Consider the following 25,551-nt stretch of genomic DNA (forward strand, 5'->3'; position numbering starts at 1 on the left):
GGGGATCCAGCACACGCACACGAGGGCACGGCCCACCCGCAGGAGGGGTCGCAGCCTCCAGCCCACGCACACGCGGGTGCCACAGGCGGTTTGCAGCCACGAGCAGGGGACACAGCCCGCACACAAACACGCGAGGGTGGCAGAGCCCACGAACGCGCAAGGAGAACGCCCAGCAGCCCACGGACACGCACAGGAGGCACAGCAGGGGAGACAGCAAGGATGCCACACACACCCAAGGGGCAAAGAGCACGCAGCCACCGCGTGGCACTGCCACACCCACGCGGAGGGACACGGCCCACGCACACGAGCGGCCACGCTCCCATCTCCTGACCCTGACCCTGGCCCCAAAATTATAAATATTTCTATGAAATAAACATGGCCCGTTCTGTTCCGCACACGCGGGGAACACCGGGGGGGGCAGGGTCACACCCTGGGGTCACACCCTGCAGCCCACGCACGCTCGTGGGACCCCTCCCACAGCCCGGGGGTCGCGGCCGGTGCCTCGCGGGGTCGGGACCGGGGGGCGCGCACGGGAGCGCAGCGCCCCCTGGTGGCACCGGTGCCGCCGGGACCGGGGCGAGCCCCGAGGGCGTCGGGGCCGCGCCGTGCACCCCGCCGAGCCCGGAGCTGCTTACCGGGATTGGCCCGCCAGGAGCTCTGGTGTCGCTGGCATTAGCCTGTCCCCTGTCCCCCGGTGTCCCCCGGTGTCCCCCGGTGTCCCCGGTTTCACGGTGTCACCGCTCCGCGACCCTCAGGGCAGGGGAGCAGCACGGGGACATCAATGAGAGGATTTCAGGAGCCCTCCGCTCCCAGCCGTGGCCTGCAGAATGCATCCCCTGCCTCAGTTTCCCTCCCCACTGGCCCCATCTCAGATCAGCTCCTTCCCTGCTGCCCCCTCCCCAGTGTGGGCGTGAGGAGGGGTCTCTGCTCTCCGGGGAGCCCCAGCACGAAGGGGAGGTGACAACGCCTGCAGGGACAACCCCTTCCTCTGGCAGGAGGGGGGAAACAACCGGCGGGGTCTTGGGGTGCCCCCAGACTCTGCCCCACCACGGCAGCCCCGAAGGAAAGCCGAGGGGGTGGGCACAGGTGAGGGGTGGGGCAGGTGAGGGGTGGGGCAGGTGAGGGACTGCCCCCATCCCCGTTTTGTAACAGCCGTAAGCGGCTCAGCAGCTTTACCCCGGCTGTGAGTGTGACCCTGGATAAGCTGCTTGGGGTCTGGGGACTTGCCCCGAGCCCACTCCCCCCTCTCCTCACGGAACCATCTGCATGTTCAGACAGCCCCAGGTCCATTCTGCCGCCAGCTCCCAGCCCCTGGGTGTAACCAACACCCGGGCAGCCCCTCGGAGCAGCTGCCAGCCGCCACCCCCCGACCCTGGCACATCCCCCCCGCCCCAGGAATAATCCTGCTCTCCTCTTTGGGAAAGTCCAAGCAGCTCAGAGCGGGCACAGATGATCCCCCAGGTGAGGGATTTGCCGGTGCCATCACGGCCAGCTCAGCACCTCGGTGTGGGGGCAGCGTGTCACTGTGTCAGTGAGTCAGCACCTCCATGCTCGTGGAGACTTGGCTGGAGACTTGTTCTGTCCCCACACAGCAACTCCATCCCCTCTAGGATGTCCTCTGCCACCCCAGGGCCACCAGCCAGAGCTCTGCTTCCAGAAATCCTGGCCAGCAGTTGGTCAGTGGGCTTCTAACATCCCCCCAGCCTCACCCTGGATGCAGCAGAGCTGAAACCCGACTCTGTTTTGGGACTTGTTCCCCCTCTGAGGCAGCTCTTTCATTTCATTTAATTTTATTTTATCAGCTGTTTACCTTGCTGTCCTGCAGCTTCCCAAGGGTTTGGAAGTGCCATAAGGATTGGGGTGAGCTCACTGTGCTCCTGTGGGAACCCTCAGTCTCACGATGGACCGGGACATCCAACCTCTGAACAAAAATTCCACTGGATTTTGTTGGGATCCCACAAAATCCAAAAAAATCCTGCCTGGGAGTGGCATCCAAACGCTCCCTGAAGTGTGCAGGAGGACACAGACACAGGATGTGTGAGGATGTGAGCAGCAGGTTGGAAGGGTGGGAAGGGCAGTGCTGCCCCTGGATGATGGGCTGGCACCTGTGGGATGTCCCCAACAGCATCCCAGGGGACACCCACACATCAACACCCACCCTACCACGGGGAAAACAAAGCAAAACTTCCTTTGCTGGCAACAAACCCCACATTTGTGCTGCCTCGGTGGGGTGCTGCACGTGGCTGCATGCATTCTGCGTTTGGGAGGGGAGCAGGGCTGCTCTGCACACACCACACGCATCCCTGGAGGTTCAGCTCCCAGGTGGGCAGGGCAGCACGTGCCCCCAGGACACGGCCAGGAGGCCGAGGCGTTGTGCTGTGGCTTTTACCCACGGCAGGGATATTTTGGGAGCACGGCGGTGGCCGCGGTGCCCCGGCCGTCGGGGGGATGCCCGCTGCACTGGCTGATGAAAGCTGCCCTTTGGTCACTGGCAGGGCCAAGCTGGGAAATCAAGGAGGTTTGTCCCCAGATAAAACAGCCCCAAAGTGAGCTTTGAGCGGGTGCTTGCACAACAGGGACCTGGGTCAGTGTGTGGGATCTCAGCGGGGTGAGAAGGGGGCATTGCCTCCTGCTCCAGGAGCATCCCACCCCAAATCCTGCAGGAGAGTCCCCATCACCCACCAGAGCTTCTGCCTGCGATGGGGTCACTGGTGGGAGCACACGAGGGGGATTGGGGAGGTGGGACGTGGTCAGGGGCTTTGCAGTGGGGCCCAGGATTTGGGGCTTGGCATTTGAAATCACCCCCCTGGAGGCAGAGGGACCAGAGCTCCGTTTGGGATTGCTCCAGGTGGAGAACAGCACCTCCCTGCTGGGACACAGCTTTGATGCTCCCACTGCACCCCTCTCCAGTCCCCAGTGAGGCTGTGGCTGATTTCCAGCCCCTGTTGGATTCCTGATTGCAGGCAGGACCTCGTGAGCACACCAGGAGCCCCTCAAACCCCACAGCTCCCAGGGTGGCAGTGCCGTGCAGCTCCTGTGCTATCCCAGCCCCAGTGCCTGAGGAGAGTCCCCATCACCCTCCAGAGCTTCTGTCTGTGATGGGGTCACTGGGTGGTATTTAGGGGAGAATACGAGGGGGATTGGGGAGGTGGGACGTGGTCAGGGGCTTTGCAGCGGGGCCCAGGATTTGGGGCTTGGCATTTGAAATCACCCCCCTGGAGGCAGAGGGATCAGAGCTCCGTTTGGGATTGCTCCAGGTGGAGAACAGCACCTCCCTGCTGGGACACAGCTTTGATGCTCCCACTGCACTCCTCTCCAGTCCCCAGTGAGGTTGTACCTGATTTCCAGCCCCTGTTGGATTCCTGATTGCAGGCAGGACCTCGTGAGCACACCAGGAGCCCCTCAAACCCCACAGCTCCCAGGGTGGCAGTGCCATGCAGCTCCTGTGCTATCCCAGCCCCAATGCCTGAGGGATCTGGGACGTTCTGGCCAAGCAGGACCCTCTCCCTCACCCCATCCTTGCAAGTGGTCCCAGGAAAAAGCAGCCAGAGCCTGGGTCTTGCATTTCCACCCATTTATTTGGGAAGCTGCACCACAATGTTGTGTAATAAATTAAAGCAGAGGCCGTGTGGGTGCATGAGGAAGGGGAAGGCAGAGTGGGATCTTTGGTAGAGAGGATGGAGCACCAGGGGGTCCCAACAGCTGCAGGAACTGGAAGTAGGAATAGCTGCAAAACCAGTGGCACAAACCAAATCTGTACCTTGAAAGTTGGTCTTGAAGGTAAAGTTTGAGGCACACCTCCCTTTGTGGAGGCACCAGGCTGGAGGAGACCCTGCTGGGGGTGGGAGCAGGGCAGGAAAGCACAAACCCAGGGAAAGGGGAGGCACACAGGACCTGGAAGCTTGGTCCTCACAGCTCTGTGCCCTCCAGGGATCAGAGAACTTTGTCCTGTCGCTGCTGTTTTGGGGTTCTTGATGAAGTCGTACCCTTCATCCTCCTCTCCCAGGCCTGTTATTTGTGCCCCATTCTGTGTGTCCCCAAAACCAGGCCTGAATTCCATGCAGGAAGGTTTGCTCCAGAAGGGAAACAAGCAGGACTGCCCTGTCCTGCAGATTCCCACGTGGAGGAAGCAGTTCTGTTTCTGCATCTCACTCTGCCCCCAAGGAAGCCACGTCCCAGCCCCTCATGGGACACTGAACCTGAACCAGGTGGGGTCCCCACACCAGAGGGGAATTCGAGCACCAGGAATGTGGGATCAGCTCGGGAACAGTGCAGGCAGGGATGTCAGAGTCATCAACACCCACAGCCCAGGCTTGGGCACTCTAACGTGGCCTTGGCTCTGTCCCACATGTCCCCAAAGCCCCCTGCTCCCCCTGATGAGACCCTCTCCCTCCCAGCCTCTCCAAAGGAGTCCACTGAGGGCTGACTCCAGCTCACGGAGCTCTCCAGCTCCCTCCCCTCCACCAGCAGCACGGTCCTGGAGACGGAGGGCTCCCACCACAGCTCCCCCAGCCCTAACTACAGCCACAAGCATCAACAATCATGTCGGGAATGTCAGTCTTGACAATATTGCTGTTGCGATCGAAGTAGAGGACGGAGAGCGGGCGGCGCCGCGTGGGCACGCAGCAGGAATGCCCCGAGGCTTGGACGTTGTTGGCTTTGACGAGGTTGAAGACGGCTGTGTGGAAGGAAGAGGCCATGCCAGGGCTGCCCGCCACGTGCAGAGGGCACTGGCCCACGCAGTAGTTTATCTGGTAGCCCTCGGGCTTGATGATCCAGTCGTTCCAGCCGATGTCACGGAAATCCACGTAGAAATCCTTGCGGCAGCAGAGATTGGAGTTCTGGCTGCAGCGGAGGCTGCGCTTGGCCACGCGGTGCTCGGGCTCCCTCACCTTCACCTTGGCCACTAGGAAGGGCTGATGGGACCAGCTGGCATTGACCTGTGCCGTGACATCGCTCCCATCCCCGCGGCTCTCCAGTTCCAGCCGCAGGCTCCGGCTCTGCCCCTCGAAGAAGCTCCGCAGCGCCGGCAGGAGGGGGAAGGAGCGCCAGCCGCTGCCCGTCGTGCTCAGCTGCCTCTCCCCCAGCAGCGTGCGGTTGCCCCCGGCCACATCCCCGCCTTCAGCGGCCAGGAAGATCCTCAGGGTGAGGCTGGCGCGGGGCACTCGCAGGTAGAGCCAGAGCTGAGCCTGCAGGATGCGGATGTCCTGGTCCTGCGCCTGGCTGAACTGGAATTGCAGCCCCAAACTGGAGGGAGATGTGAGGTCTGAGGGGAGAAAGGGATGAGGAGGTGAGCGCTGAGGGATGCTCCCCGGCCATCCAGCGAGTCAAGACTTCCAGCTTTGTCTGTCCTCCACCCTTCCCTGCACCCCAGCCTCAAGCAGAAGGGGTGCGGAGGGGGAGGCTGCTCTCACCTGGCCCTTCTTCTCACGGGGTGAGGCTGGAAAGTGCTTCCATCCCCCCAAAATAATCCCGCAGCTCCCGACTCTACTCAGGACTCCCAAGCACCCTCATGTTTTGGGGGGACCGGCATTGCAGCCCCTCGGGTCCCAACAGGCAGGAGCAGGAGAGGGACCACCTCCCCCTCCCGGGATGTCACTGATGCGGTGACTCCCGAGTCCCGCACAGCCCGCGGGGCTCCGCGTCCCCGCACCCCCGGGGCTGCGCGTCCCTGGGGGTCCCCAGTGCTCAGGACACCGACCCCTCACCCCGGGGCTCACCGGGGCTCTCCCGCGCCCCGTCGGGGACCGCGCACCCACCTGTCTCGGCGAAACTGATGATCTCGTAGCTCTGCTCCTCCTCCTCCTCCTCCCCGGTAACACGAGCGCTCCGGCGGGCGCCTCCCGCCTGCAGCTGCCGCAGGGCGCGGGTCACGGCGGCGCGGGGCACAGCGTGGGCGAGCCGCGGTCGGTCGCGGAGCCGAAGCTTTTCCAGCAGCTGCTTCTTGGCCACCTCCTCCAGCAGCCACCGCTCGGCGCCCGCCGGGCACGACGGGCAGCGCGGCTCGGCCGCCGCGCACAGAACCGCGGCCAGCAGCAGCCACGGGCCCGAGCCACGCGCCGCCATCCGCGCCCACCGGACGGGACGGGATGAGCACCGGCAACGGCACTGATGGGGCGGGAGCGGCGCCGGCAGCGAGGGACCGGCGCGGACCGCACGGGAGCGGGACGGGAGGGGCACCGGGAGCAGCGCCCACGGGACGGGAGCGGCACCGGGAGCGGCACCGGGAGCGGTGCGGCGCGGCCTGCTTTGGGCACCTGCGGCCGGGGGCGGTCCCGCCGCCCCCCCGCCCCCCGCCATTGGCCGCCGCACCTGCCTGGCGCGTCCCGTCCCGTCGGGGATTACCGGGATTAGCACCCCACCCCCGCCTCCCCGCGGGGGGGTCGGTGAGCAGCCCCCCATCCTCCGCCGTTGCCGGTCCTCGCCGACCGTCGGGGCGCTGCGGGAGGGGTCCCGCGGGGAACCGAGCAGCGGCCCCCGCCGTGCCCGAGTGGGTTGAACGCGAGTGAGGGGTGGGGGTCGTACAGGGAGAAGTTCACACGGGTGTGTGCACGCAGCGGAATGTGCAGAGCTGTGGGCGAGGGGCTCTGCCTGCGGGGCACCCTGGCATCTGCCCATGGGGAAGAGAAACACCGGCCAGCCCCGCAAAGGGCAGCGGGATCCTCCAAAATCTTCAGGGAGTGAGGGTTGGGACAAATCCTGGCCAGCGGGGGAGGCCCAGCACTGGAGCAGGGGTCCCAGCTCGGCTGCCCATCCATGGGTGCCACAGACCTGCCCCCAGCCCGGGCACTGCCCCCCGGGCGCCCTCGAGCCATCCTGGAAGTGACAGTCCCGTTTGGGGCTGGCAGAGGACCCAGCAGGTGTCAGGGGACTCACAGCTCCTGGGGACTGTCACATCTCTGGGCTTTTGTCACTCCCAGCAGATTTTAGGGGTCTGAGCCCACCCCTTGGACCACCTGGTCCATCCTCAGCCCGGGGTAGAGCTGGGAAGGGTCAGTGAATGTGTGCACTGTGTTCCCTCCTCCTCACAAAACAAAAAGAGGATTTGCGTGTCCTGAGGACTCAGGAGGTGACAGCCAGCATCACTTCGAGCTGAAGATGTTTCTGGACTCTTTGGAGCGGGATGCGCAGGCTGAGGAAGGGCAGGGGCTGGCAGAAACATCATGAAAATGATGCAAGATGCCATGGTGTTGGGAGATTGGCAGCAAGGAGAACTTGAAGCCCTGCCAGGCCGGTGCTCCAGCATGTCCTGTGCCCACTGCGCCGTGCACCGACTCCAAGGTCTTGACCACACGGAGCCCCTGGCCCTGGCCAAGCCAGAGGTGCCATGTAAACAGAGTCTGGGAAAAAGCACCCACCGGAGGTGATGCAACCTCGGAGCAAGGGGCAAAGGGCTCAGCTGGCTGGCAGCTCCCAGAATAGCCCAGGAATGTCAACAGAGAGGAGCCAGTGGGCACAGGCCGGCCTGGGAGCACAGATCCCACGGGGCTGGGAGCCCTGGCTGCAGGATGGAGCAGGTGGCACTGCCAGCCAGGCACAGGGCACACGTGCTTATGGGCAAAGATGCTCCCACGTGGAGAGAGACTTCTTAAAGCACCTGGAGTGACAGGAGCAGGGATGATGAGCTCCCACTGACAGAGGACAGAGTTAGGTGGGATATGGGGAAGCAGTTCCTCGCTGTGAGGTTGGTGAGGCACTGGCACAGGGTGCTCAGAGAAGCCTCAGAGAAGTGTTGAAGGCCATGTTGGACAGGGCTTGGAGGACCTGAGATGGTGGAAGGTGTCCTTGCCCATGGCAGGGCTAGAACTGGATGAGCTTTAAGGTCCCTTCCAACCCAAACCATCCTGGATTCTATGATGCACACTCACACATGTTCAGGCCCCCTCTCAAATATCTGGATACCTGCTCTGTGTTGGACAGGCTCCTTGTGCCCCACACACCCATTCCCTGCTGTGCTGTGTTCCCCCATCCCTGGCAGCTCCCAGAGCCAGGGCTGGGGCTGTGGCACAGAGGAAACAGGAGACAAAATGTGGCAAAACAGATGAGGCACTCTCCAGAACACTCCCCAGGCTGTGAGCTGGGTCTCCCCAAAGGAATTAACCCTGTTGAACCTGCCTGGATCCCCCTGCATGGGGCAGCACCCCATGCAGCCCCATAACACTTCCAGCTCAGCAAGAGCATCCCATCCCCGGCTGTGCTGTGTTCCCCCATCCCTGGCAGCTCCCAGAGCCAGGGGCTGTGGCACAGAGGAAACAGGAGACAAAATGTGGGAAAAGGATGATGCACTGTCCAGGGCACCCACCCTCCATTCCAAGCTGCAATCTGTGTCTCCCTGGATCCCTCTGCATGGGGCAGCACCCCATGAACCTCCACAGCACCTCCAGCTCAGCAAGAGCATCCCATCCCCAACTGTGCTGTGTTCCCCCATCCCTGGCAGCTCCCAGATCCAGGGGCTGTGGCACAGAGGAAACAGGAGACAAAATGTGGGAAAAGGATGAGGCACTCTGCAGAACACCCACCCTCCATTCCAGGCTGCGAGCTGGGTCTCCGCAAAGGGATTAACCCTGTCGAACCTGCCTGGATCCCTCTGCATGGGGCAGCACCCCATGAAGCCCCATAACACCTCCAGCTCAGCAAGAGCATCCCATCCCCAGCCCCTCGCAGCGCGTGCCCCCCGGCACACTCCGGCCCCCGGATCTGGGGCAGGGGTCAGCGCGGAGCCGCGGCGGCTCTTGCACCCATTGCATAATTGTGTTGTTGATTAAGCGGTTCCCAGAAAGCAAAGCCCAGGCACTGACCTGACCAAAATACCCCCCAAGGTCCCCCTGGGCCCAGCACCAGGTGCACACATGGCTCCGGGGCCTCTGACCCCGTGGCCGTTGGGGCGAACGTGGCACCTGGTGACCTGACCTGGAGGTGACAGTGGCCGGGCTAAGCCAGGACCCCCCAAGAGTTTGTGCAGCAGCACCTGAGCATGGCTCATGGAGCCATGGAATCATTAAAGTTGGAAAAGCCTGGGTCATTGAGACAAACCATTAAGCCAGCACTGCCAAGGCCACCACAAAACCATGTCCCCAGCTGCCACATCCAGATGTTTTTAAACTTCCAGGGATGGTGACTCCACCACTGGCCTGGGCAACCCATTCCAGGCTTGGCCGCCCTTTCCATGATGAGATTTTCCTTAATCTCCAAGCTAAACCTCTCCTGACACAGCTTGGGGCCGTTTCCTCTTGCCCTGTTGCTCGTTCCTTGGGCACCAGTCCCCACAGTGGTGGCACCGGCTGGGAATGGGCCATGGGACTGGGAATTAAACATTAACTCTTCTCAAGGCAAGGGAAGGGACTGTTAGAAATTCCCACCCCTCCTGGGAGCTGGACCTGCCCAAGGGGCACTTGGCACAGTGTGCTTGGACCTTTGCTTCAGGGGCTGTTGATTCTGGCAAAGGCTCCTTCCAGCACATCTGTCCCCATCCTGGAGTGGAGATCGAGGGGACATCATGTCTGTCCCCATCTGTGTCACATCTGCATCCGGATCGATTCCCTGTCCCCATGGCATTGCTCTGCTGGGGGCTGCAGGGTGGTCTCCCCACTGGCCTTACTGGTCCCAACAGGACAATCTCCCAGCACTGGGCCTGATCCACCCCTTCCAAAACCTCCTGGGACATCAGGGGACACCAGCAGAGCATGGAGTCACAGCAGGGAGGAAGGGTCACTCTTCCCTGGTGCACCCTCCTCACCCTGCATGGGAAGTGCCACTCTGGAATTCCTGAGCCTTGGCCAGCCCGTGCTGGGGTGAGGCAGGGTCAGGGTGTCCCTTTCCTGTGGGAGTGGGACAAAGCTCAGCATCTCAGGGTTGTGCTGCTTGAGCTGAGGGGTCTGTAGGACCACAGGACCAGCCAAGGGCTCTCTTGTCCCTTCCCTGGTCCTTGCGTGCCACAGCTGCATCCCAGGAAGCTTGGCACCGGCTCCAGGGAAGTTGTTTGTTCAATAAATATAGACAGTGAAATGAGGAGTTGGAAAAAGAAGGGATAAAACAAACACCAAACCCTCTTTGGGTTTGCGCAAGCGGCCTTGGATCCCAGACGGGATCGATCCCCGAGCCTTCCTCCCTTCCCCTGTGGCCACCTGGATCTGGGGAGATGGGGGTCCCTGCTCCAGCAGGCCTGGTGGGAGCATGTGTGACAAACTGCCACACGCTTGTGGCCCTTCCATCCCTTCTCCAGTGTCACCAGTCCTCCAGGACAGCCCATCCCTTCTCCAGCTTGTGGCTTGCTGCTCCTGGAGCGGGGACAGGACTTGAGGCTGGATGGGGAGAGGGTCTGAGAGCACCTCCTCACTCTTCTGAGCCTTTCCCCACCTGGATCAGTTCTGTCCCCTCCTCTAGGGTCGGTTGTCAACCCTTGCAGGTGGATCTCAGGACTGAGGTCACCTGGCTGGGGACATGGGGGTCCCAATTTCATTGGGGCTTCATGGGAGCACCTGCTACAGGGTGTGTGCATGTGGCCAGGTGTGGGAATCTATAAAATCAGAGGGAAAACTGCAAAAGGCAGGCTTCAGAGACAGCAGAACTGCGATCAGAGCTAAGCAGTAGCCACAAAATAAGTCAGTAGGAAAATTATGTAAAAAGTAGAAAAGTGAGGACAAATAGAGCAGTGATCCGTGTATTAACGGGGGACAATGTGCATCCTGCCCTGGCTCCAGCAGAGCTGCTCATGGCTCATCCCCCTGGAGTGGGCAGTGGATGCAAAGCTGCATGGGGAGAGGCTCTGACACCATCTCCTCCCTCTGCTGACCCTCTCCCCACCTGCATCAGCCCTGTGGCTGTCACCACGTGCAGGGTGGACCCTAAAGCTGAAGTCACCCCTCAGGCATCACCCCAGGACCCCCCCCCCCAGCACCTTCTCCCCTCTTTTCCAGTCCTTGCACATGGGGGACACGTGGGGAGGGGTGGAGAAACCCGAACCCGCGGTTACGTAACGGGGCAGAAGTGTCGGAGCCGCCCTTTGTCCCCCGCTCTCACGGCCCTGACGTGTCCCACTTCGCTGTCACCACACTGGCGAGGGACAGAGGGCCAGGGACGAGCCCATGGGATGCTCTGCAGTGGGGGAACTGGGGGCGAGGGGGACTGAGGGGGATCCTGGGTGCTGAGGCTGCCCCAAAGTCTGTTCGCTTCAAAAGGCTGAAGAATTTCTCCGTTCTGTCCTGATTTGGGACAGGGATGGCCAAAACCAGGTGTTTTTGGTGGAATTTTGGGGGATTTGGCCCAAGCAAGTAGTGGCGCCTTTCCTGGTGGGAATTACAGACCACCCGTGTCCTGGGGGGTCCCATGCTATGCCCTGGATCTGGCTGGGATGAATGTGAGGTTCTGCACCCCCCGTAAAAGGCAGCAGAGGGGCAGAGGGCATGGGAGGTCTTTGGGGGCAGCGTGGAGAGGCTCAGTCCCACTGCCTGGGTTTGCAATGACAAACTGGGTCTGTCTTGTGCCATCCCAGGGGCACTGGAAGATGTGGCAGTGAATGACAGGGCACACACGTGCACACACCACTGGGAGCCTTTATTGACCACCAAGCTTGGAGAGGGATGCACGTTCCTCTCACTGGGGTTGATTTCCCTCTCCTCTCCCTCCTCAGCCACGTGTCCACCCGGCTGGGGCCATGGGGGTGACCCCTGCCCTCTGTCCTCACCAGCCCCAGCAGCCCAGGGGGGCCACTGGTGGGTCCTGGGCTGATGTAGCAGCACCCAGGGGACACCAGGAATTTGGGCTGGGGTGGCAGAGGGACTGTCCTGATGTGGGCTCTGCAGCATCCATCCGTCCATCAGTCCATCAGTCCATCAGGACTGCTTCAAGAGCCGGTCTGAGGGGCTGTGAGAGGAACCCAGATCAGCGTGGGAGGTGGAAGAGGAGGGGATTTGCACATTCAGCATCGCCCTTGACGCTTCTTCACCCGCGGGAGGAGAAACCCCCTCGGCAGAGCTCCTCCCTCCCAGCCGGGAGCCGGGAAGAGGGAGCCCCGTCCCGCCGCGTCCTGCCCTCCCACCCGCTCCGGCAGCGCTCAGGTGCAGCCGCAGGAGTCCACGATCATGTCGGGGATGTCGGTCTTGACGATGTTGCTGTCGCGATCGTAGTAGAGCAGGGAGAGGGGCCGGCGCTGGGTGGGAACGCAGCAGGAATCCACGGCCGCCGCCGCGCTCGCCGCCTTGATGCGGTTGAGGACGGCGGTGTGGAAGGAGGCGGCGAGGCCGGGGATGCCGGCCATGTGCAGCGGGCACAGCCCCGAGCAGTAATTCATGTGGTAGCCCTCGGGCTGGATGATCCAATCCTCCCAACCGATCTCCTTGAAGTCCACAAAGAATTCCTGGCGGCAGCACATCCGCGAGTCCGCGCCGCAATCGACGCCGCGCCGGCGGACGCGGTGGGGTGTCCTGGCCTGGGCTTGGACCACCACAAACGGCCAGTGGGAATCGCCGTGGCGGGATGGCAGAGGGGACCCCCAGTCCTCTGGCACCTCCAGTTCCACCGTGAGCCGTGGGGCGTCCTGTCTGAAGAGGTTCTGGACCGCTGCTCCGACGTCCAGCGTGGTCCAGCCGGGTTTCTGCACCTCCAGCCGTGTCTCGCTGGTCACCGTCAGGTTTGGCCCTGCCGGGTCTGGCTGCAGGAGCTTGATGGTGACAGGCTGTGCCCCGTGCCCAGGGGATGCCCAGAACAGGTACAGAGTGGCCTGCTGGATCTCAGTGCTGCCAGCCACCTCCTGGGAGAAGCGGAAATGCAGGTGGACGCTGCGGGAAGTGGAGGGTCCTGCGTGCAGAAGCAAGAGCAGAGTCAGGAGTGAAGTGAAAAAGGGAGTGATCCTGTGCCACCCCTTCCTAGGGACACCTTCCACTACTGCAGGTTGTGTTCGAGGGTCCCAGGATGAGGGAAGAGATGAAAATCTTGACTCCATGTTTCAGAAGGCTGATTTATTATATTATGATATTATATTATATTAAAGTGTTATACTAAAATTATACTAAAAAGAATAGAGAGAAAGGATCCATCAGAAGGTTGGAAGGGAAAGGAATGGAGTGATAATAAAATCTTGTGACTGCTCACAGCTTCAACACTGGTGGTTGTCATTGATCATCAATTAAAAACAACTTTACATGCTGGGTAAATAATTCTCCAAAACACATTCCAAAGCAGCAAAAGATGGAGAAGCTGAAGCTTCCCAGCCTCTCAGGAGAAAAGATCCTGACAAAAGGATTTTTCATAAAACATGTTTGTGACACCAAGCCTCATCCAGCCTGGCCTTGGACACCTCCAGGGACGGGACAACTTCTCTGGGCAACCTGTGCCCACACTTGCAGGGATGTTTTTCCCCAAAATCCCATCTAAATCTCCTCCTTTCCAATGTGAAGCTATCCCCCCTTGTCCTGGCAGTCCAAGCTCTTGTCCAAAGCTCTCCTGGAGCCCATGTAGGTACTGGAAGGGAGGAGATTTTCCCCAAAATCCCATCTAAATCTCCTCCTTTCCAATGTGAAGCTATCCCCCCTTGTCCTGGCAGTCCAAGCTCTTGTCCAAAGCTCTCCTGGAGCCCACGTAGGTACTGGAAGGGGCTCTGAGGTCTCCCCAGAGCCTTCCCTTCTTCCTCGGCTGCAGAGCTGCTCCTCCTCCTGCCTGGGAAAGGGCTGACGGGGCCACGGGAGCACTCGGGGCTCCTGGCACAGCTCTGCCCGTGAGGACACAACCCCCTGCCCATTCACCCCCTGGCTCCATTCCAGCCAGGAGACAGCTCCCCATTGTCCTGGAGCGAGGGAACACAACGAGCCGCGGAGCAGGATTGTTCCCGGAGGGCTTTGAGGACACGAGGGGGGAGGAGCCCCCTCCTCCCCCAAATCACCACCAGGAATTTGGGCTGGGAAGGTGGGGGTGCAGGATGCTCTGTGGGATGGTGTGCTGAGTCTGATCTCTCCAAGGAAAGCTGTCTGTGAGGAGTGGGGTATTTTTTTTCCAGTGGTGATTTTTTTTTTCCCCCAGGAACCCTGAGTGTGTTTTGGGGAGTTCTCTCCTCCCAGAAGCAGCAGATTCCGGGGTGAAATGAGGCACCCACTGCTTTGGGTGGGATGTGGAGGCACAGTGAGCTGCGGATCTCCCTCCACACACTATGGGCTGACAGAAAATCGAGGCTAAAAATGCTAAAAAATCCCATTTTGAAAAACGTGGCCATGTGACCCCTTCACCTCCAGCACAAGGGGGAGGGCTCAGCCGAAATGGGCAGCAGGTGACACCCCAGAGCAGCACATCTGCCACCCTCCCACCCTGGCAGGTCCGGGAGCTGTCCCACCTTCCAGCAGCACCGTTCCCCCACCCCGCTGCAATCCCACCTCCCTTCCCTCCTTCTTTTCCTTTTTCTTTTTTCCTTTTTCTCCTTTCCTTTCCTTTCCTTTCCTTTCCTTTCCTTTCCTTTCCTTTCCTTTCCTTTCCTTTCCTTTCCTTTCCTTTCCTTTCCTTTCCTTTCCTTTCCTTTCCTTTCCTTTCCTTTCCTTTCCTTTCCTTTCCTTTCCTTTCCTTTCCTTTCCTTTCCTTTCCTTTCCTTTCCTTTCCTTTCCTTTCCTTTCCTTTCCTTTCCTTTCCTTTCCTTTCCTTTCCTTTCCTTTCCTTTCCTTTCCTTTCCTTTCCTTTCCTTTCCTTTCCTTTCCTTTCCTTTCCTTTCCTTTCCTTTCCTTTCCTTTCCTTTCCTTTCCTTTCCTTTCCTTTCCTTTCCTTTCCTTTCCTTTCCTTTCCTTTCCTTTCCTTTCCTTTCCTCTTTCCTCTTTCCTCTTTCCTCTTTCCTTTCCTTTCATCCCACAGGACGCGGATCCGCGCTCACCTGGCTCAGCGAAACTCAGCAGCTCGTATTCCTGCAGCCCCGTCCCGCGGCCGTCCCGGAGCATCCCGGGCGTGGCGGCCGCATCCCGAAGAATCCCGGGGGTGGCGGCCGCATCCCGGAGAATCCCGGGGGTGGCGGCCCCGTCCGAGCGCTGTACCCGCATCCTGCGGAGCGCCGTCAGCAGGGAGCCCCGGGACGGCGGCTGCGGCACGCCGGGCCTGCCCGGTAACCGGAGCTTGGCCAGGATGCTCTGCTTGGCCAGAGCCAGGAGCGCGTCCCGCTGAGCCCCGGGGGCCAGCGCGGCCACCCCGCAGGCCGGGCAGCGCTCGCCCTCGGCGGCAGCCATCCGTAGGAGGCTCAGGAGGAGAGCCACGGTGACCGACATCTCCGGTGGCGACAGCGTCCGAGGAGCAGAACCGGAGAGGCAGCGGCAGCGCCGGGGAGCGGAGCGGGGTGGCGGAGCTGGACTGAGAGGGAGCACGGGGCGAGGATGGGCTCGTTCTCCTGACGTGGCCACAAATATTGGCTGATCCCGGGCGAGATAAACGCCCCGGAGCCGCCCGGCAGCGGGCAGAGCGGCGCGGACGCTCCGGTTAAGGTGGAGCCGGGCCGGTGGTGCCGCTGCTCGGGGGGCGCGGAGACATCGAGGGCACCCCGGTGTCACCCCGGTGTCACCTCGGTGCCATCCCGGCGGTGCACGGGCAGGGATGTGGTGGGGACTCCCGGGGACACGCGGGGGACCGCGGAGGGGGGGATCCCCGGGGGTGGGGGGATCTCTGGAGCTCTGAGAAGGGGGATTTGGGGGGTCGAGGGGTTGTTGGAGATGGAGATATGGGGAGATGGGAGATCCCGGGGAATGGGGGATACTCAGAGAAAGGGAATCCCAGGCGGGTGGGGGTTCCCTGGGGGATGAGGGATCCTCGGGGATTGGGATCCATGGGGGGGATGAGAGATCCCAGGGAATGAGGGGTCTCCAGAGAGGTGGGATTCCCGGGGATGGAGAATCTCTGGGGAATTTGGGATCGCCGGGGAGACGTGGGACCCCTGCGGAATTTGGGGTCCCTGGTGATGTGAGACCCCCAGAGAGATGTGTGACCCCCAGTGAATTTGGGACCCCCGGGGAGGTGTGGGACCCCCGGTGAATTTGGGATCCCCGGGGATGAAGGCTCCTGGGGGCTGTGGGATCTCTGGTGATGTGAGACCCCCGGGGAAATGTGGGACCCCTGGGGAATTTGGGATCCCGGGGGATGGAGGATTCTGGGGGCTGTGGAATCCCTGGTGATGTAGGACCCCGAGAGATGTGGAACTCCTGGGGAATTTGGGATCCCTGGTGATGTGAGACCCCCGGAAAGATGTGGGACCCCCAGTGAATTTGGGACCCCCGGGGAGGTGTGGGACCCCCGGTGAATTTGGGATCCCCGGGGATGAAGGCTCCTGGGGGCTGTGGGATCTCTGGTGATGTGAGACCCCCCGTGAATTTGGGACCCCCGGGGACGGAGGATCCCGGGGCCTGCGGGACCCCCGAGGGGGCCGATCCGAATGCCCGCGCCTTGGGGGCGTGGCCACGGCTGCTGGGCGGAGCCTGTCGATAACCCCGCCCCTTTCCATAAAAGGCGTCCCCGCCTCTCCCTCCCCCGCCAGGGGGAGCCCCCCGCCCCTCCCGCCATCCCCGGCGCGTAGCGTCCCTCCGGTTACCACAGCAACGCGGGCGCGCGGGCGCAGGACGATGACGCGACGCGCACGGCGCGTTGACGCAGCGCGCACGCCGCGGGGGAGGGGCCGCCTCCTCTTTCCCTTTTTTTTTTTTTCCCGTTTTTTCCCCGTTTTGTCCGGGTCCGGTTCTCGGTCTCCCCTCTCCGGGTCCCGTTCTCGTCCTGCCCCTCTCGGTGCCCGCTGCCGCCGCTCCCGGCGGTGCCGCTGCCCGGTGCCGTCTCTCGGAGCCCCGGGCACGTGGAGCTGGAGCTGCGGGCACCGGGGGGCGATGCCCGGGGAGCCCGAGAGCTCGGGCAGCGCCGTGCCCTGCTCCGGGATCCTCACGGCCACCGTGTTTCCTTTGGAATTCTGTTTTTCCCGGGGATTATTCCCAGAATTATTCCCAGCCTGGGAAGGTGCAGGTTTGGAGGGGTCCAGAGGCTCTCTGCTGATGGGATACATAAACAAAGTGGTTTTTTGGGGTTTTTTTTGTTTAAATCCTTTAAATCCTCCCAGGGATTCTGGCTTTGGTACCTGCTGAGGGTCAGAGTTGTTTCTGTCCCCTGGCGGGAGGTGTTGTAGGTGAGTTGATGGTAATTAAAGTGTTAATTAAAGCGTCCTCGGGTGTGTTTGAAACGTGCTGGTAGAAGTTTGTGCTTGTGAGCTCCTGCTGGAGCTGGTGGGCTGAGGGAATGAACATCACCAAAATCCTTGGTGCTCCTTCCTCAACGCTTTTAATTTAAATTAATTCAAAATTCCTGCTTTCCCCTTGGCTTTCCTGGCTCAAACCTGATCATCCAGGATCTCCCTGTGCTGGTTCCTAATCCTGGGAGCTGATTTACCTCTGCCCAATCCCACTGACCTGCTGCTCTAGGGATCCTCTTCATGCTCAGGGGCACAGCAGCTTTTCCATCAGCTCTGCTCCTGGAAGGCTTTTGTTATTCTGCACTCTTGGGAAAAACGAGGTGGATTTTTGGGAAACCAGGTCCAGAGTGGGAATTGCAGGCTGCTGTAATCCCTGGGAAGCTGTGCAGTGAGGATTTGGGGTTCTGCTCATTGCTGGGGTGGAGGGTGCTGAGCCTCACAGGAATTGTTTGTTCCTGGTGCTGTCACTAGAAGAGGGCTTGGAAGGAATTACAGATCCCTGGAAGTGTCCAGGCCAGGTTGGACAGACCTTGGAGCAGGGATGGTGAAACTGGGACTTTAAAATCCTTCCCAGCCCAAAAATTTGCAGGGTTCCCTGGTTAGAGGGGCCTGGTGAACTCACCTGGATGGGGAGGAAACTTCTGTTTTCTTTTTTTTGGATGAATTTCCAAGTGTAGGAGATTAATTTGTAGAGAATTCTCCAAAGCTAACAGAAAGCTCACGTGGTGTCCATCTGTATAGAAACCTTGAGATAAAAAATGCTGACTTAGAAATGCCATATAATAAAATATTGTTGAAAGAGAAACAAGAAGAGAAATACTTTAAATCCTCCCAGGGATTCTGGCTTTGGTACCTGCTGAGGGTCAGAGTTGTTTCTGTCCCCTGGCGGGAGGTGTTGTAGGTGAGTTGATGGTAATTAAAGTGTTAATTAAAGCGTCCTCGGGTGTGTTTGAAACGTGCTGGTAGAAGTTTGTGCTTGTGAGCTCCTGCTGGAGCTGGTGGGCTGAGGGAATGAACATCACCAAAATCCTTGGTGCTCCTTCCTCAACGCTTTTAATTTAAATTAATTCAAAATTCCTGCCTTCCCCTTGGCTTTCCTGGCTCAAACCTGATCATCCAGGATCTCCCTGTGCTGGTTCCTAATCCTGGGAGCTGATTTACCTCTGCCCAATCCCACTGACCTGCTGCTCTAGGGATCCTCTTCATGCTCAGGGGCACAGCAGCTTTTCCATCAGCTCTGCTCCTGGAAGGCTTTTGTTATTCTGCACTCTTGGGAAAAACGAGGTGGATTTTTGGGAAACCAGGTCCAGAGTGGGAATTGCAGGCTGCTGTAATCCCTGGGAAGCTGTGCAGTGAGGATTTGGGGTTCTGCTCATTGCTGGGGTGGAGGGTGCTGAGCCTCACAGGAATTGTTTGTTCCTGGTGCTGTCACTAGAAGAGGGCTTGGAAGGAATTACAGATCCCTGGAAGTGTCCAGGCCAGGTTGGACAGACCTTGGAGCAGGGATGGTGAAACTGGGACTTTAAAATCCTTCCCAGCCCAAAAATTTGCAGGGTTCCCTGGTTAGAGGGACCTGGTGAACTCACCTGGATGGGGAGGAAACTTCTGTTTTCTTTTTTTTTTGGATGAATTTCCAAGTGTAGGAGATTAATTTGTAGAGAATTCTCCAAAGCTAACAGAAAGCTCACGTGGTGTCCATCTGTATAGAAACCTTGAGATAAAAAAATGCTAACTTAGAAATGCCATATAATAAAATATTGTTGAAAGAGAAACAAGAAGAGAGGTTGGAAGGGATTGCAGCTCCTGGAAGTGTCCAGGGCTGGATTTGGAGCAGGGATGGTGGAACTGTTGAGCTTTAATTCCCTCCCAGCCCAACCCACTGCAGGATTCCCTGCTCAGAGGGGCCTGGTGAACTGATCTGATGGGGAGGAAGCTGCTGTTTTCTTTTTTGGGTTAATTTCCAAGTGTGGAAAATGAATTTGTAGAAAATTCAAGTGTAGGAAATGAATATATCCAAACCTAAGAGAAAGCTCACACAGTGTGCATGTGTATACAAACCTTGAGATAAAAAATGCTAACTTAGAAATGGAATAAACCAGACATTGTTGAAAGATAAATAAGAAAAGAGGATGGAAAGGGATTGCAGCTCCTGGAAGTGTCCAGGGCCAGGTTGGAGCAGGGATGATGGAACTGATGAGCTTTAATTCCCTCCCAAACCAAACCATTGCAGGATTCCCTGCTCAGAGGGACTGACCTGGATGAGGAGGAGCTGCTGTTTTCTTTTTTGGATGAATTCCCAAGAGTGGGAAATGAATCCCCAAGGCCAGGTTGGAGCAGGGATGGTGGAACTGATGAGCTTTAATTCCCTCCCCACCCAACCCACTGCAGGATTCCCAGATCACCAACCCTCTGCAGGATTCCCTGCTCAGAGGGGCTCACCTGGATGGGGAGGGGGCTGCTGTGCCGATGGATGAATTCCCGAGGGAGGAGCAGCCCCTGGGGCTCGGGAGCAGTGGAGAACAGCCAGGGCCAGCCCCTCCTTCCAGCTGCTGGCTGTGACACCGGATCCCCCCTCGGAACGGAGTTCCCCTTTTAGCAGCGCTGCCATTTGTGTTGCTAAATTTAAGGTGGTGGCAGTGCCGCAATTCCAAAAGCCTGGTTTTGGGGGGGGAAGTGCCTAAATCACCCCTTGGAGGTGCCTAAACCACTGCTCCCAGCCCCAGTGCACCCCTGCTGCCCTAGCCACCCATTATCTCATTTGATATTAATTAAAACCCAGATCAATTTAAATAAATTGATTGGTTTTTAATTGTTTTCAAGGAGGAGGTGGCTGCCCCAGGGGCACCACAGAGGGATCAGTGTCCAAACTTCCAGAGCAGCTTTAGGAGCTCTTGTCCCTCCTTGTCACTCAGCAGGTTTGGGTCACTCAGGGAGTTATTCCCAAATGATTTGGAGCAGGAGGTGCAGCCAGAGGCAGGGAGCACAGCTTGGCACCTCGAAGACTTTTCAAAAAGCTTTTTTTTTTGGCTAAAGAGAAACTGAAGAAATTAATCTTGCCAATACTTAGGGCTGCTGGTGCTTCCCCTGCATTCCTGTGCCAAGGTGCTTTTCTTGCCTTAGATTCTTCCCAAATATCCATTTCTGGCTGGATCCAAAGGCTCCAGCAGAGGTTGAAACCCGTATTAAAATGTTTTAATGCCTGTTGAGACGATCCTGAGCTTCTCACCAGGGCTGCAGGGACAGAAGTCACAGTGGATTCGTTTCCCAAGGGAATAAAAGTGGGAAATGTTGGTGTCTCTGTGTTTGTGGCAGCCCTGGCAGGGAGGGGGATGTTACCTGGAAACAAAAGTATGGGACAGGTGGATTCAACTCCTCCATTGGTCTGAATATTTTTATTTTTAAAGGATGGGTTTTGGAAGTGCCTGTTGGTGTTTGATAAAGACTTAGAGAGGTCAGAGACCTCCAGGTGCTTGGAGCAGATCTGGAGAAGGACAGTGGAGCTTGGGAAGGGCTGGAGCAGCAGGAGAAGAGTCTGGAGAACTTCTGAGGGACCTGTAGGGGCTCAACCTGGAGAAAAGGAGGCTCAGGGGGGACCTCCTGCCTCCCCACAACTCCCTGACAGGAGAGTGCAGCCAGGTGGGGGCTGGCTCTGCTCCCAGGGGACAAGGACAGGACGAGGGGAAACGACCTCAACTTGCACCAGGGGAGGATTGTGGTGGAATTTTTCCATGGAAAGGGTGCTCAGGTATTGGAAGGGGCTGCCCAGGGAGGTTTGGGGTCCCCATCCCTGGAGGAAGAGCTGAATGTGGCACTCAGGGCTCTGGTGGGGATCAGGCACAGCCTGGACTCGATGGTCCTGGAGGGCTTTTCCACCATCAGGGATTCCAAATTCTGTGGAACAAGTGGCAGACCTGGTGGTGCTTGACAGCCTGACAACTCTTGACCACTCTTTCCATGAACAAATCCCTCCTGATGTCCATCCTGGACCTCCCCTGGCACAGCTTGAGGTCATTTCCTCTCCCCGGGTTGTTGTGACCCAAATGCAGAACCCAACGCTTGAGCTGAGTGAGTTTCCCTCCCCTCCAACCCTCCTGCAGCTTTTCTTGCACCTTCCCTCGAATCCCTGCGTCCTTCTCATCCTTGATGTGCTCAGAGAACCTCTGCTCGGGGCTGCAAGAAAACCAGCCCTTGTCAGGAGGGAAAAAACAGACCCAAGATGTTTGTTGTGTGAAATTTCAGCTCTGGCTGATAGCAACAGGAGCTCCTGTCCCTTCTCCAGGAGCTATGGAGAGGCAGGGAGGGCTGGAAGGAAAAGATTCTTCTTCCTTATCCCTTTATTCCATGATTCTGATTGTTCTAGAGAGGGATTTCCCCTTCTTGTGAGGGAAAAAAAAATAGTGGTGTGGAACCCATCCTGCTACAGAGCATTGCTGGGCTGTGGGAAGGGAGAGGGAAAAGGGAAAAGGGAAAAAGAAAGGGAAGGGAAGAAGAAGGGGAAGAAAAAAGGGGACAAAGAAGGGGAAGGGAAAGTGAATAAAAAGGGAGGGGAAGAAGAAGGGGAAGGAGAAGAAAAGGGGAAGGGGAAGAAAAAGGGGGAAAAAGAAGGGGAAGGGGAAAAAGAAGGGGAAGCAAAAAGGGGAAAGAAGGGGAAAAAGAAGGGGAAGGGAAAGGAAAGGGAAGGGGAAGAAGAAGGGGAAGGGGAAGAAAAAAGGAGAAAAAGAAGGGAAGGGAAAGGGAAGAAGGAAGGGGAAGAAAAAGGGAAAGGAAAAAAAGGGGAAGGGAAAGGGGAAAAAGGAGGGGAAGGGGAAGGGAGAAGAAGGGAGAGGAAGAGGAAAAAGAAGGGAAAAGGAAGAAGGGGAAGGGGAAAAAGAAGAGGAAGGGGAAAAAGAAGGGGAAGAGAAAGGGGAAGGAGAAGAAAAGGGGAAGGGGAAGAAAACGGGGGAAAAAGAAGGGGAAGCAAAAAGGGGAAAGAAGGGGAAAAAGAAGGGGAAGGGAAAGGAAAGGGAAGGGGAAGAAGAAGGGGAGGGGGAAGAAAAAAGGAGAAAAGGGAAGGGAAAGGGAAGAAGGAAGGGGAAGAAAAAGGGAAAGGAAAAAAAGGGGAAGGGAAAGGGGAAAAAGGAGGGGAAGGGGAAGGGAAGAAGAAGAAGGGAAAGTGAATAAAAAAAGGGAAAAGGAAGAAGGGGAAGGGGAAAAAGAAGAGGAAGGGGAAGAAAAAGGGGAAAAAGAAGGGGAAGAGAAAGGGGAAGGAGAAGAAAAGGGGAAGGGGAAGAAAACGGGGGAAAAAGAAGGGGAAGCAAAAAGGGGAAAGAAGGGGAAAAAGAAGGGGAAGGGAAAGGAAAGGGAAGGGGAAGAAGAAGGGGAAGGGGAAGAAAAAAGGAGAAAAAGAAGGGAAGGGAAAGGGAAGAAGGAAGGGGAAGAAAAAGGGAAAGGAAAAAAAGGGGAAGGGAAAGGGGAAAAAGGAGGGGAAGGGGAAGGGAGAAGAAGGGAGAGGAAGAGGAAAAAGAAGGGAAAAGGAAGAAGGGGAAGGGGAAAAAGAAGAGGAAGGGGAAAAAGAAGGGGAAGAGAAAGGGAAGAAGAAGAAGAAGGGGATCCATCCCTGCCTGGGTGGCAGTCCAGGTGAGGGCTGGGCACAGGCTGGGCATCCCTGGTGCCCCTCAGCACCAGGATTCCCTGGGATTGTGGATCCAGGAGCTCCTGGGAAGGGCAGCTCCGTTGCCAGCCTGGAGCAGGAGCTGTGTGTGTGCTGCAGGCTGAGTCACTGCTGCTCCTTCCTCCCAGAGAATTTCAGAATTTCGGGGATGATTGAGTGTGGGCAGACCCAGCCCACTCAGCACAGCAGCTCCGTTAAGGTTTTTTTTTTTAATGAAGTTTTTCAATTTTTTTGCTCTTGCTTTGATATTTTTTTTTTTTATCTTTGAGGAATTAATTTCTCCTGAGCTGAGTTTAGACACAAAATCCGCTTTGTTTGGGAAGGTGTTATCCTAAAAGTGACCTCTCTTAGGGAGGCTTCAGGCAGGAAATTCCATGAGGAAATGGGATTTTGGGGTGCTTGCTTCCCTGTTTTCAAAGGACCAAGAGCTTTGAGCCAAATCCTGTTGGGATTTGACCCTGGATGGAGAAAAAGTGAGGAGCATGGAAAAGGAATATCCAAAATGTGGGGATTTTGTGAGTGGCTTGGTTTCTCCAGCCTCAGCCTGCTCTCTTCATTTATAAATATTTTTAAATATTGAAATTTTTAAATATGTCTGTGTGGCAGAATTTTGGGGTTTTCTCTCCCCCAGGTTTGCTTCACACAGGGACATGGGATTTTTATGGCAGCAGTTTTTCTCCTTGACACTGCCTGGGTGGATGTGAACCCCTCACTGAGCTTCCCAGAACGAGGAAAAATCCCAAATTTTCACTGGCACGGGACTGGCAGGGTTCAGATTTGCTGGTCTGGGGAGAGAATCTCCCTTTTACCAGGGAATTTTGGAATGCCAGGACTCCAAAAATTCCAATTTTGGCTTGGGAGGGACCTTAAAGCTCATCTCATTAGTGGCAGTTTCCCACTCACAATTCCTTGGAAAACCAGGATTTATTTTTGTGTTTGTTGGGAAAACCCAAAAATATTTATGGAAAACCTCTAAGTCCAGAATTATTCTGTTTTTAACTACCTGCACGTGATACAATTTTATTTTTCTTTATAAAAACTCTGTATTTTCTTATTAGTGGCAATTTCCCATCTCAGGGAAATCAGGATTTATTTTGGTGTTTGTTGCAAAAACCCAAAAATATGTATGGGAAACTCTTTAAGTCTAGAGTGATTATGTTTTTAATTACCTGCATGTGATACAATTTTATTTTTCTTTATAAAAACTCACTCTGTATTTTCTTATTAGTGGCAGTTCCCCCTCTCACAAATCCTTGGAGAACCAGGATTTATTTCCATGTTTGTTGGGAAAACTCAAAAATACTTACGGAAAGCCTCTAATTATTATGTTTTTAATTACCTGCACACAATACAATTTTCTTTTTCTTTATAAAAACTCATTCTATTTTCTTAGAACTGTCAGTTTCCCCTCTCACAAGTGCTTGGGAAGGCAGGATCGTTGCTCACGAGGAAGCAGGGGAAAAAAAAATCCGTTTTTTCTGGAGCTATTTTTGCAGCTGAGAGAGGAGGGGAGAACTCAGCCATCTGCCAAAGCATTCCTGCAAAACCTGGAAATCCCATTTTTTTTTTTTTCCTCAGTGGCAAACTGGGATAAAGGGGCTGTACCTTTGGCTGAGGCTAATTAATAATTAATTAATAAGGAACGGGGAGTGTTTGCTACAGGTGGAAGGGGTTGGTAATGATCTTCCTACATCTTTTCTGTGTTCTAATTCCGTGAAAATGCAGATGACACCTCCACTGTTCAGAGCTGGGTATTTTAGGGTAGCACAAATTTGGGTTGGTTTGGGGTTTTTTTAGGATGCAGGAAGGGTGACGGAATCCTGAGAGAAGTTTTCTGCTTGTTGCCTGACTGGGAGTGGTGTTTGTGTGATGATATTTGAATGGTTTTGATGGCTATATTCTATATTTATGTATGTTTTCTGTATATTTTCATATTTTTATTTTTAGATTTTTATTATATATAGTCATATAATTTTATTATATATATATTTATATTATTTTTATATTTTAAATTTTATTTCTATAGTTTTATTTTTATATATTTCTATGTTTTTATTTTATATATATTATTTTTATATTTTTATATTAATTATATATTTTTATATTTATATTTTTGTCTTTTAATTTTTCTTTTACATTTTTATATATTTATATATTTATATTATATTTATATATTTTTTAAAAAATATATTTAATATTTTTCTATCTTTAGCTAGAATTTGGGGTAGAATATTGGAACAGTTGTGGTATTATGGCTGATGAATGAGATGCCTGAGCAGCTGCATTTGGGGGAGCACACACCTCCATCCTGGCTCCTGCTGGGCTCCTTTTTGGGACTCTGACCCAGGACAGCACCCAGCCCAAAATTCTGCTGCTGCCTTAACAACAATTGGGTTAAATTGTCAATTAAAAGGGAACATGAATGCTTGTGCTGGGCTGGGGGTGTGGGTCCTTGCAGGGGATTCAGGACAGCACCCAGCCCAAAATTCTGCTGCTGCCTTAACAACAATTGGGTTAAATTGTCAATTAAAAGGGAACATGAATGCTTGTGCTGGGCTGGGGGTGTGGGTCCTTGCAGGGGATTCAGGACAGCACCCAGCCCAAAATTCTGCTGCTGCGTTAACAGTATTGGGTTAAATTCCCAATTAAAAGGGAACGTGAATGCCTGGGCTGGGCGTGTGGATCCTTGCAGGAGATCCAGGACAGGACCCTGCCCAAA

The 25,551-nt window shown here is 56.5% G+C and overlaps 2 protein-coding genes across 2 annotated transcripts; both read right to left on the bottom strand.

Annotated features, from left to right (window-relative positions):
- Positions 1–4,514: 4,514 nt before the first annotated feature.
- LOC121357475 (inhibin beta C chain-like) lies at positions 4,515–6,066 on the bottom strand. The gene is made up of 2 exons (XM_041474748.1): positions 5,760–6,066; positions 4,515–5,266 (listed from the first exon to the last, which is right to left on the bottom strand). Exons 1-2 carry the CDS (start codon positions 6,064–6,066, stop codon positions 4,515–4,517), a joined length of 1,059 nt encoding a protein of 352 aa, XP_041330682.1.
- Positions 6,067–11,601: 5,535 nt separating this feature from the next.
- On the bottom strand, positions 11,602–15,438 carry LOC121357472 (inhibin beta C chain-like). Its single transcript, XM_041474745.1, has 2 exons — positions 14,846–15,438; positions 11,602–12,795 (listed from the first exon to the last, which is right to left on the bottom strand). Exons 1-2 carry the CDS (start codon positions 15,228–15,230, stop codon positions 12,053–12,055), a joined length of 1,128 nt encoding a protein of 375 aa, XP_041330679.1. The 5' UTR covers positions 15,231–15,438; the 3' UTR covers positions 11,602–12,052.
- Between the last annotated feature and the right edge of the window lie 10,113 nt (positions 15,439–25,551).

Source organism: Pyrgilauda ruficollis, unplaced genomic scaffold (genome assembly GCF_017590135.1).
Source record: "Pyrgilauda ruficollis isolate IOZ18807 unplaced genomic scaffold, ASM1759013v1 scaffold338, whole genome shotgun sequence".
Taxonomy (NCBI): Eukaryota; Metazoa; Chordata; class Aves; order Passeriformes; family Passeridae; genus Pyrgilauda; species Pyrgilauda ruficollis.